Source organism: Bactrocera oleae, chromosome 4 (genome assembly GCF_042242935.1).
Source record: "Bactrocera oleae isolate idBacOlea1 chromosome 4, idBacOlea1, whole genome shotgun sequence".
NCBI lineage: Eukaryota > Metazoa > Arthropoda > Insecta > Diptera > Tephritidae > Bactrocera > Bactrocera oleae.
This window is the reverse complement of record NC_091538.1, coordinates 60193008-60210421: the sequence shown is the minus strand read 5'-3', so window position 1 is coordinate 60210421 and position 17414 is coordinate 60193008. Positions and strand designations below refer to the sequence as shown.

The window sequence follows — 17414 nt, the reverse complement described above, 5'->3', positions numbered from 1 at the left end:
ATGAAATAATCGCTGAGGGCTATTTTGATGAGAAAGAGAAATCGTACTACAAGTGTGGTATCGTAAAATCGCTTTACTCGTTGTAACCTTAATATACCCTGTTCTGGGTATCTGAGTATTGTACATTATTCAAGCTGAAAATTCGTCATACTAATATAAATATGTATGGTAAATGAATGTGAGAATACGAAACTTACATATTTAAAAAAAAATTTGGCTCCTAAGCGTATACTAAAGATGTCAATGATGTTTAAAAGGGTATTATTACAAAATGATGTACACATCTGATTTAAATCAAAAAAAATAAGTATTAAAAAATCTATAACAGCAAAATTGATATTATAAGATTCAAAATACTTAAGAAAACAAAATTAAATTAAATTAATTAACGATTGATTTCAAGAAAAAGTGTATAAATATTTTTACATAGTATATAGAACTCAACGAGATGAATTAAAATAATTTTAGAAAATTGTAAAAGAGTATTGTATAAAAATGTCTGCCTACAAAATTGTAGACTCAGAAAACGAAGTTTATACTTAAGTTAATATTTACAAAGCTTCCAAAACTTAAATTTAATTTTTATAGATAACAATACTTGTACATTTAGTACGAAGTAAATGCAGCACAGCTTAAATAAAGTATTTTATTCTGTTTGCTACGCACTTTGAAAACCAAGTCGATTTACCCCCCGTCCCGCAATGGCAACTCGAAATAAAATGCACAATTTTCGTGAGAATTTTCCATTTAAAATGCCATCCGGTAGTGTCTCCATAATTTTTCCATATACCCGCCACGCAGCTGTCAACTCAAGTCGTTACGCAGCACCTGTCACGTGCGCTGCACTGTGGTACGTGTACTTTGTCGCACCTTAGCTGGAGCACAAACCACTCAATGACGGTATCTTCGCTTAGCAGCGCATATTGCAGCGCTGCAGCATTTGAAGCGTAGAGCTTCCGCCACGCCAGCGCTGCACTTGCGGCATTCCCACGCTGCCAATCAAAGTCATTTGCCTTGGCTTGGTTGGGAAATTCGTTAGTCGTTTTGTGACACCTCTTTTATGTTTGCATTTGTTTATCGCATTTACATACATATTTATGCAGGAATTTGCATATGTTCACGGTATAAAAGCGCGCATGCGCTCGTTCGCAGATTTACATATGTTTGTTTATGTATGTGTGAATGTATTTATGCGGCGAGCTGACGCAAGTTAACACTGCAAGCCACCATATTTTCAGCAATATATATGTATGTGTATGTGGGTGTGTGATCCCCCAACTTTATTGACAGCAATTCGCAATTTTAATTTGACATGCAATGCTGCAACAATAATAACATACTTAACTTGCTGTGCAGTTTGCAATGTGCATTTGCATTTTCAGACCCTCTCCACTTACGCTCTAAGCTTCCCTCAGCGTCGTGTCACTTGTCTATTATATCTGCTGTCACTTGATTGCTGCTGTTTTTGTTATTTGTTTATTTTATTTGCGAAATTGCAACACTGCAGCAAAGTGAGTAAATGTTATTTTGTTGTTGTTTTTGTTTTTGTCGGGCTTATGTTAGGTATTAGCGTATGTCACGCAAATGATAATACAATAATATGGCATAAATTTAGTAATTTCAAACTGTGCAATTGCTTGTGGCGCCACTTGTGGCTTTGCTTGTTAATTGATTTACGCTTCAATTTTCTATACAGCACCCCGATAAGTGGGAAAAATGGGGAAAATTTAACATTTAGTTGGAAATTAGAAAATTCTTAAAAATTGCAGATTCATTACACTAATCTGAATATAAAATATACTTTAAATGATATATTTAAAATAATTGCACAAGTCTTATATCATACCTCTCTCCCTAAGAACAAGAATATCAGAGAGATAGCAGAGGATTGCTACATCTCTTATGAAAAGACTGAACACATTTTGGTAAATATTTTAGAAAGGAGTTTGACGCGATTAAATTATGAACACCCCGGTTTTGGATGCGTGTTAAGACTCCTACCAAAAGACCAGATGTACAAAAAATACGGCGATTAGGGGTCACAAAAGAGTTACTTGACAGCGCAGATGAGGACCTTACATTTATCAAACGCAATATTATTGATGACGAGACGTTTATTTTTTTTACGAAGAGGAAGCATCGAAATCTTGAACTTTAAACCGAGTTAAAACTATTACCGCCATGTACCGATCCCCTGGTGCCACCGTCAAGTATTACGTCGAGAAAAGGTTTGAGCACTGGTCATACGTTTCTAATGATCTGAATGCATTGAATGACAAATTGCGTTTACTTAACCTCACCTCTGTTGGTCTCTGAACCCGCCCCGTCCAATGTTTACCGCCCTTCCCGTATGCTCCACTCAATTTATTATAAGTTCGTTTGATTAGCGTCGCAGTGGTCCATTTAATTTTAGAGTTCTCTTCTCCTCTGCTGTTCTCGGGCGCTTTGGCTTTTCATGATTTTTGGGGTTATTTATACATATCCTTGGATTTAACCACATGTTATATTAGGTATTTAGGGGTTGGGTGTATATCAAAAACATTCTTTAGGCATCGCCTTTCTTGCTCATATTGCGGACCGTGGTACAACGTATGGTCTACATTCTCAATTGTATCGTCTCCGCAACCGTGGCATATATCATCACTCTCATATTAGAACCGTTTCAAATAAGTTTTAAAATAGCCTAACAGATAAATACCGTGTTCTGTGAGAATTTGGGTCAAGTAAAAATCTAACTCGCCATGTGGTGACTGAATGTTGGGGATCAGTCGGAATGTCCACCGTCCATTCCATCTAACTTCCCATCTATATCGAATGTGGTCAGGTGCTTCAACGCCTCCTTTTTCAACCAAGCAGATCCGCTTTCGCAATGTAAATTAAATAGAGTAAGTTAGTTAAGGTTAGGTTATGTAAGTTTCATAGGTAAAATGTACAGCCCGATTAACGAAAAAATATAATTCATATTTCGAAATATTTGAAACTCAACTACATAAGACCGAACTTTTCGTAAGAAAATTATAAACATAAAAATTTTCAAGCGAAAAGATTCATATTTAAGATGGTTAGATGTACTGCATGAGTCCCAATGGGACAATAACCCACTCACACTATCACTAGCACTAAGAGATGAGGTCTCGTGAATTTTAACATCTGCTAGTCAACACCACTTGTCTGTTCGTGAGAGCAAAGATCGTATAACCTTATATGAAAACATGGTACTCCAACATTCACTAAGCCTCCAAATATCCTTTTACAAAGAGAGAAGCACCAATGAGATTTTGAGCTACATAGCAAATTAAGTACCCTTGATACCAAACTTAATATCTGAAACTATCGAGAGAAAAAAGATGGGATTGTCGCCTGGTAAACGAATAAGATCTCAGGTGAGACTATTCGTATGACAAGAAAAACATAATCAATGACAAGCACTTCTTTAATGATTGTTACCAACACTTTGAGTGAATTGCAGTTTGACAGCTAGTCAAAACTTTAGAAGAATGGCAAAATTCGATTGACTATATTATGTTTTAAAGTTTAGTTTCTCACTTTTAAAGCAACTAATTGCCAAACGTGATCCCAGACTCGAAAAACGATTAATCAAAATTAAGATTGTTGGTATCTTAATTATAAAATGATGAAAGGACATTAAAATTACTTACATAAATTCGCTTTGTCTGCACTTAAATGTTACTGCTATGCAATTTCTATTTTAATTTAAAAGCTGTTTCTCTACTTAGTTCGAAAATGCCTAACCACAACCGCTTGCAAGCATACAAATATTTCAGACAAATATTGCAATTTAAACGAAATTAGAACAGTCTTGATGCGTACAGCACTTGTAAATTTTACACTAACGAGATACTAATCTAATTAATTAGCTGAGAAATTTTGTACCCAATATAAAAGCAATAGATCTCAAGTAATGTTAATTATTACCCTGGCATACAAAGCCAGTAGAAAGAAATAAATGATAAATGACAAAACTGTACTTGTTAAGAATCTCTAGTTAGCTCTTACCCCGTCCAAAATTACGCATTTGCTCTTACGTGGCCATGTCTTGCTTTTCCCTCCGTCAGCGTGGATATTCTTGTGTATGTAGTTGTTAACAAACAGATAAATACCGTTATGTGTATGTGTATAAGTTTGTATAGTTATATTCAACGCTCACGTTGCAGAAGACACGTGTTCAATTATTAACGGCAAAAGCGCACAGCCGATATAAAGAAGAATGTAAAAAAACAAAAGCACGACGCCTTCTATAGTTAGCTCGTGCAGCTGCTTAAGCGAATGTGTCACATTTCGACAGCTGGATGGAAACTTATGCTAATTTGAAAATGTCGTTAGAAATATGTTGTCATTGTATTGGTGCTCTGTTATCTTTAAAGTCTTAAAATATTTTCTTTCTCAAGTCGCTTGTTTTTCAATTTCGCGTCTTACGCATTTAATTTTTGTTTTACTTCCACGCTCTCCCGTTTGAAATCAGTGAAGTTATCTAATTTGCTGTTGCATAATCTATTTGTTTTTAGCTTCACAATCGCTGTGCCTCGTCGGTGAAAAAAGAATGTACTTTAGGCGAATATGCGGATTTAATTATACCGCCAACGGCCATCTGTCCGGCGGTCTTGGATCGCCAGCGCTCGGTTAATCAAGCGAATAAAGTAAGTTAATTATGGGTTAAGTTTTGTTGGTAAACATTTTTTGTTTTTGTGTATGTATTTGTGCATCTTTTATTATTTTTATGTTTTTGGATAATTTAGAAAAAAATTCCATTTTTAACAATTTATTGCCCAAAGCAGTTTAATATCGATTAGTTTCATTTAATTAGTTTACTTAATTTAGTTAACTCTAATTAAATTTGATTTGGTTTTGTTTAATTTAAATAATGTTAAGTTAAGTTAAGTTTAGTTTAGTTTGGTTATGTTAAGTTATGTCATGTTAAGTTAAGTTAAGTTATGTGAAGTCAAGTCAAGTTAAGCTATGCTAAGTTAAGTCAAATTAATACAATCTTATTAAATTTTATTTTAAGTCAAGTAAAGTTAACTTAAAATTATTTTAATTTAGTATATTACAAACACATGTGTATGAAGGTATGTACATATGTTAAATTTCTTCTTGTTTGATTTAATTAAATTAATGTTAGTAATGTTATGGTAAACTATGTTAAGTTAAGGTAAATCAATATCTTATTATTTCGTTTTATATACTTAAGTCAGCCTAAGTTAACATAAACAAATTTAATATAAAAGAAGTTATGTTAAAGAAATATCCTCCTATTAGATTTATTCTCATTGAATTGGAATTTGAATTGATTTAAGTATATTTTTTTTGTTAGTTAACTTAACTACGTTAAAATAATTTAATTAACTTAAAAGTAAGTTAATTTAAGTTAAGCTAAAATAATTATTTATATTTAATTCAATAAATATCCATTAAATTTAAGTTGAGTTAATCTAAGTTAAGTAAAATTTAAAATTTTTTCTAAATAAGTTTTATTTTGCGATCTTAATTATTATTATTTATTAATCCAACCTACAATATTTAGCAAAAAATATATACATACATATGTACATCAATTATCAACGTATTCACCGAAACTTCACCAAATTTAAAATTAATTCATACACATTGTTTGTCTTTTCCATTCCTCTTCCCACGCAATATTTTTAATTACATTCCACCGCAAAAATATAATTGGCAACCACAAATTTCAAAAATTACTCATACGCCACCGCGTCTGTGCACTCATCATGCCTGCAAAACCACTCCAATTGGCATATCACCTAACAAATCAATCAACTAAATGTGTTCGTCCACAATTAAATGAAAATTATTAAAATATTTTTGCTTTGAGAAATTACTTGCATTATCTATAAATATATATAAATGTTTGTAAAATAATTGTTGCTAATATAAGAAATCGCAAATCAATCATCAGGCCACGCATTTTCAAATTACGCCGCCAAATGAGAGCAGCTGCCCATTGTTGGTATTTGTGAATCCGAAAAGTGGCGGACGCCAAGGTGATCGTATATTGCGAAAATTTCAATATATGCTCAATCCGAGGCAGGTGTATGATCTCTCGAAAGGTGGACCGAAGGAAGGTAAGCAAGAAGTTTTAATAATAAAGTAATAAATATTAAATATATAAACTTTTGCTCTATATATCACTATTTCTTCAGGTTTAACGTTATTCAAAGACATGCCGAACTTCAAAGTGATTTGCTGTGGTGGTGACGGTACTGTTGGTTGGGTACTCGAAGCGATGGGTGAGTAAAAAATTGTTAAATCCAAAAAAATAATGAAAATTTCCACTCTTTGTAGAGTCGAGTATTAAGTTGCACGAAAAAACAAATACACAGACTAATGACTTTTTGAGCTTTTTGAATGTTATTTTAGAGACCTGCCAGGAAGAAAAAAATTACAAACAAAGTTTTGCCAAATTTTTTTCATGCAATTTTTTTTTTTTCTACTCCATTTACTTAGATTCCATTGAACTTGCCACGCAACCAGCCATTGGCGTCATACCATTAGGCACTGGCAACGATTTGGCGCGCTGTCTGCGTTGGGGTGGCGGCTATGAGGGTGAAAATATACCCAAGCTAATGGACAAAATTAAACGCTCATCCATTGTAATGCTGGATCGTTGGAGTATTGAGGTGACGAATGCGGCGCCTGTGGCGGAAATACTGCGACCAAAGGTGAGTGGTGAGAAAATGTGTATCAAATCGAAATAAAATGTAGCAAATTTGAGGGGAAACAAAAAATAAATATAACTACTTTTAATGGCAATATAATTAGAAAACAACTTCATTAATCCCATTGGCTGTTAGCACTCAACTGTATCTCAAAAAATCACTCATATGCCATGGTTGTCACACAAGCAATCACGCTTAGCACATTTTTTCGCCACTTTGTACCTTTACTTTCCTTTTTTCTCACTTAGCTCGCACTTTTCAATGTCCTACTGACATTTTAATTGAAATCATCTTTGACTCAATCGACTTTTTTGGTGCACACTTTCACTGTGGCATCGCTCGAATCTAGCTGAAGTGATTGCTTGCCACTTGCCAAAATCCAATTAGTACGAAAGCCATTTGATCACAGCAACCAAGAACTGCACGCGTCAACTACAATATAAGCTCTGCTTTCAATTGCTTTCGTACTTTAGTTTTCTCTTCAGCTACCTCTCTTCATGTACCTCCGCCACCTTTTTTCGCACACCTATCGTAATCGTTTTACACCCCTCAAAAGTTCGGTTTAAATGCTATTACAAATATTGTTTGTGTCGTTAACCCTTTCATCTCTACTAGCATACACTCCATTCAAAAGTTTTTGTAACGCAAAGCGCAAAAACTCAAAAAAAAAAAAATGCTGCAAAAATTAAATTCAATTCGATGATGCAATTCGAATGTTCTCTAGTCTCTTTCCTTTTAATATATTTTTATTCGTTGCGTTTTATTGCATAAAGCGAGCTCCTGGCAATTTTAAGTTAATTTGCTACCATACTCATATATACAAGTGATACACCCTGTTGACCCAAAGCTTTGCCAGCAGAAGAAATAACTAGAAAAAAGATTAAAATGGATTGCAAACTCAAAGCAATTATAAGCGATTGAATTTAGCTAATCTTTTTGCAATTCCGCAAAGGACAAATTCCGATTTACTTAAACGGCAAAGTGTGTAAGTGAGTGTAGAAGAGATTACTCGATTACATATAACTCATACGCCACGTGGGATTAGCTAATTCTAAGCTACTCATATGCGCTGGCAGAAAAGATAATGATTATTGGAAATATTAAGAAATAAATAGCAAGTAATGAACAAGTAGGGAAGGTCTGACTTCAGGTGCAAGCGAACCTTCAGGTGTACCAAAACTAAAAAATCCCACATGTTATATTATTTATATCTTCTTAGGTCAATGACCCTTTTGTTTTACATTTTGCCGTGGACAAATACCCTCTTGTTTACAATTAGCCAAGTCCCCAATCTTTGTTTACATTTAGCCAAGTCAACAACCGTAGTTCATTTTATGGGGTCAATGACGATTTTGCATATAGTAGTAGTAGTCATATAAACTGACCGATCTAAAGCCAGTGTGTGTCACAATCTTTTATCCATTTTAATTAAGATAACGCACACATTCGCCGATACGCCCACATTAGCCATTACAATATCTCAATTTTTATTCAGACGGACAGACAAGCATTCGGATTTTAATTCGTCTCGTCTTTCAAATAATTTATATACAAATAACTCCATATCTAACTCGATTATTTTTAGGTGATACAAACAATCGTTAGGTGAACAAAACTATTATACTCTGTGGCAACCTGTTGCAAGTGTATAAACAAAATATTCTTGGCTTATTTACAATGAATAATTTTGCGATTCCTTTTAACTTCCTTATCTCTATATCAACATTCATAATTTCCAATGCACTTCTTTCTAAGAAATCATAACTTTAATGCCAAAGGAATCGCTTAATCCAATCTAACATACATTAGTCCATCTATATGTGCCAAATCATTTTATATAAATTTATGGTTTTCAAATACCTTTTTATTTGAAATTCTTTATTATTGCTTAACAACACACTGGTGCCTGTATTTATTTATGAACAACTCGTATACTGTGCCACAAATGGTTTTTTTGAGTTCCTTTCAATGCCTCACCACACTATTATGAATGCTCGCTTACATATAATCGTCTCACTCCTTCACACACAGGTCACGCTCCACTCGAATATGCAGAAAGTGATTGAGCTATCGCAGAGTGTTGTGGTCGAAAAGGCGCTTTTCGAGAAATTCGAGGAGTTCCACCGCAGCACTAGCGTTTGCACGAACATGTGCAGCAGCAGCAGCAAACAGGAGCACATGACCACAACGGCATCCACGTCATCGATGAGTTCATCGATTACCACAGCAACCGAATATGCAAACGATGCGGTTGGCGGCGGCATGCGGGGTACGAGTGTCGGCGGTGCGGGTGGTGGTATTGCGGGCAATGGTGACGGTGGTGGTAGTGGAGGTGGAGGTGGCAACGTGGGCCGCGCAACTAAAAGCATATCAATGTCGACATTCGAAACGAAGCGCACGCTCACAACACTCAGCAATAGTAGCAGCAGTTGCAGCAGTACGAGCACAATTATTAGACAACAAAAGCAGCAACAACAGCACGAGGAACAAGAGCGCCAAAGGGAACGACGTGAACGAACGCAATCAGAAGACTTGCAATCACCTGGCACACCGCAAACGCCGGAAATGGCTAAAAGCGTCCACGGCGATGCAATTGATGATGGTAGCAACAACAACAATGACAACGATAAAACGAACAATAGTGGTGTGAATCGCACCGAACACCATTCAATACACGCGCCTGCGGTGGCAACAGACATTCCAAATAATCCGGTAGCTGAGGAAAAGAGCGAAGTGGAAGCAACGGCTGCGACAGAACAATTACAGGCACCTCCTAGCGCGAAAAGCATATCAGCACCAACAGAAATGGAAAATGTTGCACTCAGCACTGCATCAAGGAAAGCGAACACTGTTACCACCACACTTGATACCACTGCCCCCATTGTACCCATTAGCAACGAGGTTGAGCTCGCAGTTGCGGCAGAGGTATCGACTGCCGTTGACAGGTCGACAGTGCCAAGCACGCCATTGTCACCGACATCGCCATTACCGATCTATTCGGCATCGCCCAAATATTCTCCTACGCAATCTCCTCCCGTCGCCGTACCCGAGCCGGAAACATTAGCAGCAGAAGCAGAACCTTCAACACCGTCCGCATTGAATTCGTCCGGCAGTGCAGCAGCTAAAAGTCAAGCTGTTATATGTCTGCCCAAACAGATTAAGGTGCAGCCGGAAAAAGATTGCACAGTGCCATATAATATCATCAACAATTACTTCTCAGTCGGTGTGGTAAGTTTAATCTTTACAAATTATAAATGTATTTATTGAACTACGGTTAGCAGGAAAGATTTCCGGAAGGCTTAAGTGGAATGTCGGAAGCATTTTGTTTTTTTAAGCAATAGTACTACTAGATCTATATAATTTTCTGTTTTATTATAGCGATGTTTTTTCTGAGTCCCTATAAGGGATCTTATGAATTTACTGATCACTGAGATCCCTTTGGATATGTGTGGTATTATGAGCTTGCTGCACAATGTACATTCGAAAAATTTTGCGGTTCCCGGACAGGTAATGTCTTACATCAAAAGACTCCAAATAACATATTTAAACAATTAAGTCAAGTGTCAATTTTTATGTTAGAATTCTTCTTCTTGGTGTGAAAACATTATGGGATTATTATGATTTTCTGAGCCTTGAGCTTGCTCTCTTTCAAATAGACACATTGCGATCTTTGAAATGAAACAGGCAACCACTATTCAAGACCATTGAACTACACTTCCAATCACTATATAATTTGAAACTCTTTCATCACAAATTAGCAGGTACTGCGAATTTTATATTCTTCATCAAATTAATAGCTGTCAAACTACTTTATAATGCGTGTAAATAAATCACACTCTTATTGGGGTTCCCCGCAATTCATTTAAGAGTATTTATGATAACCGCAAATAAATCTTTCAAGCTTAAACCCTTCAATCCACTATTTTTTTTTTAGTCATTTAATGCACTCAACGATGGAAAAATACTACAAATTTCCGCTTGATTATACAGGGTGCATTTTCGCTTGAAATTGAATGCCTTCTAGTTGCCAGTGACATTTCTCGCATGTAGGGTAAAAAAATTCAAACCCCACAATATCTATTTAAAAATATAGATATACATATTAATAACAGTACTTTACATATGTATGTGCTATACTCGCAAGCATTGCCAACTTGTCACTATAAATATTACGGCGAGATAAACCCTAACGGCTTGTCCTTTTCCCATGATTTAAACGCGTTGACACTATGCTATGAAACCTTACAGCAGACAGCACAATTGTCGACCGACTAAAGGCCGACCGTATTTATTTCTCAACAATTTACGCCAAAGCCACTAATCCCACCGACTTTTTAGTGCTTCTCCATTACTTGCTTTCATTTCAGTTTGTTTATTTTTATGTGCCCTCCATGTTTTTTTTCATTTTATGTGAGAGTTTCTACGTCGCCATTACTTTCACTTTCACTAAGCGGATTTATTAGCTTTTCTCGCTGTTGTGCTGTTTGTTATCCCTCTCGCTTGAAATGCTCAAAGATGAAAGACTATGGTGGCGGTGTGTATTATTGTTAAGGATTTAAGTGAAAATTTTTAATAGAAATTAAGAGAGATTATAGGATGAAATTGGATATTCGATGGAGACATACTTTTGAGTAATAACAAAGTAAATAAAAGGGAGTATTTACAGTTAAATTTCCTTCGATTAAACAGCCAAAAAAACTTTTAATATGTTCGTACTAAAGCTAACATATTTTCTTTAAAAACAAAACTCTAGACATATCAGTGCTCAAAAACTTGGTCCTACATATCCACTATAGTGTATTTACCAAAGAATTTGTTAAGAAAGTATTGTAGCTAATATTCATCTGCACCAATTTGGAAACAGTTTATATTATTTTTTCAGATTAACTATAAAGTACTTTCTAAAAGCAACTTCATGAAATCTAACATGGCCACAAAGACTAAGAGCCCTCAACTTTATCTATACAACAAATTTTAGAATTTAACCTTTGTGGGAGCTTACTTTATACCAAAAGAATGTCTCTAAATATTTTTTAAGAACATGGAATTATAGTACCACCTAATTCTGACTCCTCAGTGCAGATTTCCTATTATTGTGCCGTACGTTTGATTTTCAAATTTTAATATAAAACTCCGGTAAAGCGTAAGACGGATGGATTGTGAAATATTTCAAGATTTCTGCAAAAAATTTTTAAGACAAAAAGCGCCGACGAATATCAGTATCTATTATCAATTGAGATTAACCAAGATTGGTTTAAATCTTCATATCTAACTCAGAGAGCACTCTACAGCCACTAATAAAAACTTAACCAATATTTGACATCCAAATTATTATGATCAAATGATTAATCGCATCCCCGTTTATTGATTAATAATCCTATTCAAAGTTCTTCGCAGCGCTACAACTAAAATTAATTAATTTATGCCACAAATAAATATGTTGCAAGCGTACGCAACATCTGCTTAATATGCATTGTTATGATTATGCTTGTAAGTCTTAATTGTCAAGCTTGTCATGCCACACTGAGACCGCCAGCGTTGCCTTGAAGTCACTTTTAATACTGTAGTTACTGTTATTGTTATTAGTGTTGCCTTCATTCGGTCATATTTTATATTGTCATATCGTCTTTTATTGGACAAAATAAACTTACTGTATTATGATTATTATTAATATAATAATTATGATTAACAACGCCGCGCCAAAATGCATACAGACAGACAAATATACACATGCGTATCCAAGCGGTCGCACACAACTTCGTGATGAGCTTTAATAACAAGCCCTTATAATTGCAATTGTGTTGGTGGCGTTTTAAGCAGAAGACATCATTAAATGCCTTCATTAGATTAAACTTCTTGGCATGCGCTACACCTTCATGCCAACACGCTCATATATTTCTATATATATGTACATATGTAGATGGTCTCGTACAATTTAATTTAATTCTTGTCAGCGCACAATTGCATACTTTTCTGCGCCGCTGCTATAATACAAACTACACCTCTTTTACTTTGGGTTTTTTTCTTAGGCGCCTAAGTTGAGGTAAGACGTTTATTAATAAGAGCGTACTCGGTAATTTAGGAGTGACGCGTAATACCATGGAAAAAAGATTTACCTTTACTTGCAGTAGCAATAATTAAAAATGAGTGCTAACTGTAATTTAAAATATTTTTAACTGTTAAGAATGCAATTAGTTCTAAAATTAAAAATATTTTGTTGAAGTTAACGTCTAAACGAGTGTTTTAAATTTATATGAATTATTAAATCTAAATATTAAATTATTTTATTAAATAGTAATTCCTCACTAAATATAATAGTTAAATTTTTAACTAATGAAGATAACAAATGGCATATAAAAGCCTTGATATTAGCTTTTGCTAATACTTGTATGGCATGTAGCCAGTGAATGATGTCTTATGACAGATGAGTGATGGACTATTTTTCTATAAGAACTTTACAAAAAAATTATATGAGGCAAGAGGATAGTTACAAAATGGAACCAGAAACAAAATTCTTAATTCATAATTCGTAGTTCATACTTTATAACCCGTAATTCATAATTCATAATAGCGATATACATAATTAATAATTACATTTTTCTATCGAGTAAAAGCTTCATTGTATGATCAAAATTGACCGGGACTGACAAAAAATCTATACTTTCATACAAAATATTTATTATTGCCTTCATAATAGGCTCCTAAGCCAATACATTCCAACGTTTCTTCCAAACTTCCATACAAATGCTATAAGTCCCGGCTGGGATTTCATCCTCATTTTTGGAGCGCCATTCGCTAGATTTTTGAACAGTTTCGACGACATATTCATAAACCCAAGTCTCGTCAGCAGTAGTAATAATAATGTAGGGTCCTTAACTATGTTCTCATGCATCTCTTTTGCGACCTCTACTCGACGTCATTTTTCCAAAAGATTCAGATCTTTTAGCATGAGTCTATTGGTGGTTATACTTGGCATATGGAACGAATTACTGTTTTCATATTTCATAACTGAGACAGCTGTAGACTTGATATAAAAAAGATATGATGTCACAAATATCTAGCAGTAAGGTTGTAGGCCTTAAGTACAATATTTATTAAAAAACTGTCATAGCATTCGTATAATGTTTAGTGCATCTTGTAAGTGTTCACAGAACACATTAAAAAATATTTTCATAAATTCATAAGTTTCGCACCTTTTTTTTTAGAAGTTTAAAGCTCAAATAAGAACTTTGAACAATTTCTATTACAAATTGTGTCCAATGTGCGTCGCATACTGTTGTAATAAATTTCATAGCATGCTTTTAGGCGCATTTAATATTCATGTCGCGGTTGCTATTCCTTGTTGCGCATATTATGAGCATCCAAATTGTATTAGAGGGCGTCGCGGACGCAAACGTTACCATACATTTGCATATCCATTATAAACACAGTTCACTCAGCAAAGTATTGTGGTTGCACTTGCTATTAGGAGAGTATTTTATTAACATTGAACGTGCTTGTGCTTTCAATTGAAGGCGACAAGTTGTTAATATGCATCGGTTATGCCGCTCATTACCACGAAATCAGATTAATCGGAAAATCGAGAAGCACACAGCATACAAATTCGGCGTTTAATTTAAAATGGAGTGGAAAAAATGTTATTTAAAAACAGGTTTGCATTGATTTTTATACCCTGAATAGGTTATTTGCTAAAAAATTTGTAACACCCAGAAAGAAACGTCGGAGACCCTATAAAGTATCTATATAAATGATCAGCGTGACGAGTTTAACTGATTTAGCCATGTCGCTCTGTGTGTACGTCGATATCTATATACTATAGCATATAGCTGCCATACAAACTGACCGATCGAAATGAAGTTCTTGTATGCAAAACTTGACAAGATTATCAAAATTTGTTAAGGTACGGTTACAAACACAGAAAAAATCTTTCAGATCGGACCACTAACTAACTGCCATACAAACTGATCGATGAAAATCAAGTTTTTGTATGGGAAATTTTTTTTTGTGAAGGGTATTATAGCTTCGGTGCAACCGAAGTTAACATTTTTTTTTTATTTTGCTTTGAAATTCAAAATTGAAAAAGTTTCTGCTTACGTTATGCATTAACAAACACGTGTACACACAAATAAACGAAAAACTAGCTTCTATTGATTTCTTTGTTGGCTTAAATAAAAAGTGTGGGCAGCAAATGAAAAACTTTTATTTTTTTATTTGCCGAAATGGCGTCCATATCAACTTCAATGCTGACAGCGAAAAGTTTTACACTGTGAAGTTACTATTCCTTAAAGAGAGGTTTTGTTAGAGTTGACATAAAATTCCATTTAAGCGAAATAAAAGGTCTATATATAAAAAGTATATATCTTCGTTGAATACCCGTTACCCATATCGAAGTGTCAACTATTGCTGACATTTCAGCATTAAGTTTAATTTTAACTCCGCAATAATCCCTAACTTACATATACATAAATACATACATACACGCATATATATATATATCTAAGCTCTCTCCCGCCCATTTCCGCTTGCAATAAACTGAAATAAAATAGCTGTTAAAGTAAGCGCTACAGCAGTGAGGTGTAGTCATTGGCCCACAACGCGCGTTTTCTGCATAAATTCACATGCCACTACTAACACATACATACACAACACTGACACACACTCACATGAAGTAGACAGAAAGTAAAGTGGCAAAGGCATTTGTTTCTGTCAATCACACACCCAAGCGCCCGTGTACGCTCATTGAGCAGAAGAAAAGCGCACGTTCGTATAATGATATGGCATACTTTTAGGCGCGCTCACACACAAACGCCTTTGTGCACCCAAAATGGCATCGTTGCCATCCTCCATTAAGTCCCCAGATTACAATCAACACATTTCGCGGCAAATAGGAATTTATGTGGCCAAATGTATGCGGCAGTAAATGGCTAGCAAAATCACTGATTCGCACATGTACATAAGCAAGTGCGTGTATGTCTGCATCAAAGAGGCAGCTACTATAAAATGAGCAATCTCATTTGGGTTGATATGTGCATACAAATGCGCCTAAATGTGTTTGTAAATATGTATGTGTAGATTTATGTATGTTTATGTGTGTATGTGTGTGTGTTCTGTTTGCCAGCAATTAACAGTTGAAATTGGCACTACACATAAGCATAACTGTATATATTTACTATCTATTCGCATATAGGTATATAGACACGGTAATGCCCGTTCTGCCGTTTAAGCACAACACTTTAAGGGCCCACCATCAAAGTCAAAAAAAATAAACAAAGAGCGTAAAAGTATGCAAGTGGATAAGCCGCGATGTTGTTTTTGCCAGCGGCAATGCTCGGAGGAAAATTTAATCAAAAGATTTTTGTTAATACTTAAGTATTTACTTGTTTATATGTAAATGGGATTTTAATTACAGTAGGCACATAAAGTGGTTCTCAACGCAGCCATTATCCATCTGTATGAGCTACATATTTTTAATTATAAAATAAAAATAGTTAATGAGCATTTTTAGCATTCAATTACTGTATCAACAGATTGAAAGCGGCTGTTATGTTCTTTATGAAACCCAAAAGAGGGTTTGAATAGATCACCAGCATCTATTTAAAGCAGGAATTGCTTTATTTCTATAAAATGTAAACAACATCTTGATAAGAATTATGGCTTTACATCATATTTATTCGATTATGAATATTAGAATCTATCTATTTATTAAAATGACAATAACTAAATTTGCTGACAAAAAGAATGAATTTACAAAAATGAAGGTGAGATCAATTGAATCTAAAGGGGAGATTTAAAGTATGATATCTTTTTAGTCTCCTACATTGTTGACTATAATTCAGCAGTTGGATCGTAAATATGTTATTATGGTTCTCCAAACCAGAGAGGTAAGAAGTACTAAATCCTACTGTAGTTTCTTTTACAGTGAGCATTTTTAAGTCTTGATGGAGAACGTGCTTATTTTTAAAGGTTTGAGTAACTTTAAAATTTGAATCGACTGAGCTCCATCAGATTTGAATTCCATACGACCAGATAGGTCTGAGTATTGCATTATATATAAGTAGCTTGTTCTTTAAACTGAGTTGGGATGTTGGCCTAAGCAGCCTGTTTGTTACAGCTGCACAAATCTTTACCTGAGCTGGGTTCTCTTAATTTTCACGTGTTCGTCTCTTATCAATTGTAAGTCTCAGAAATTTTGAGTTTGTGCTTGTTGATAGCAACTGACCATATCAAGTAGACTTGAGCACATAATTCCACTTTTATGGAAGAAATAGAAATAGAAGTAGTTATTTCGTCGATTTAAAAAGTTTGTAGATGAGGAACTGGATGTATTAGACGGTGAAGTTTGTTGCCAAACACAAGAATGGCTCGTAGACGCTTTGGGAGTCACTCAAGCAGCCATTTGAAAACGTTTAAAGCAACCGGATACATTCAAAGGCAAGAGATTGGATGTCATATGAATTGAAGACAAAAAAACTTTGAGAGCCAAATAAACGGCAAAGCCGAATATCCATTACGCCAAGGTATTGCTCTGTGTTTAGCTAGGATTAGGATTTCCTTAGCGTCATCAAAAGACAGCAACTCATCAAATTGTAGCTATCGATTGCCGAAAAAGGATTTGATCCGGTTGATATAGAACGCACTCACCAGAATATGGTTCACTTCAGGAAAGGGTGTCCAAAATTGGCTTGATTTATTCTTGACGGCCAAGACGACGCAGTTCTT

The 17414-nt window shown here is 34.9% G+C and overlaps 1 protein-coding gene across 1 annotated transcript in view; it reads left to right on the top strand.

Moving 5' to 3' along the window:
- Dgk (diacyl glycerol kinase 1) overlaps positions 1–17414 on the top strand; it is a 175961-nt gene that overhangs the window by 144620 nt on the left and 13927 nt on the right. Inside the window, exons 13-17 of the mRNA XM_070109011.1 lie at positions 4527–4658; positions 5936–6101; positions 6180–6266; positions 6484–6698; positions 8727–9923. Of these exons, the coding sequence (XP_069965112.1) occupies positions 4527–4658; positions 5936–6101; positions 6180–6266; positions 6484–6698; positions 8727–9923 (1797 nt within the window). The remainder of the gene's footprint in view (positions 1–4526; positions 4659–5935; positions 6102–6179; positions 6267–6483; positions 6699–8726; positions 9924–17414) is intronic.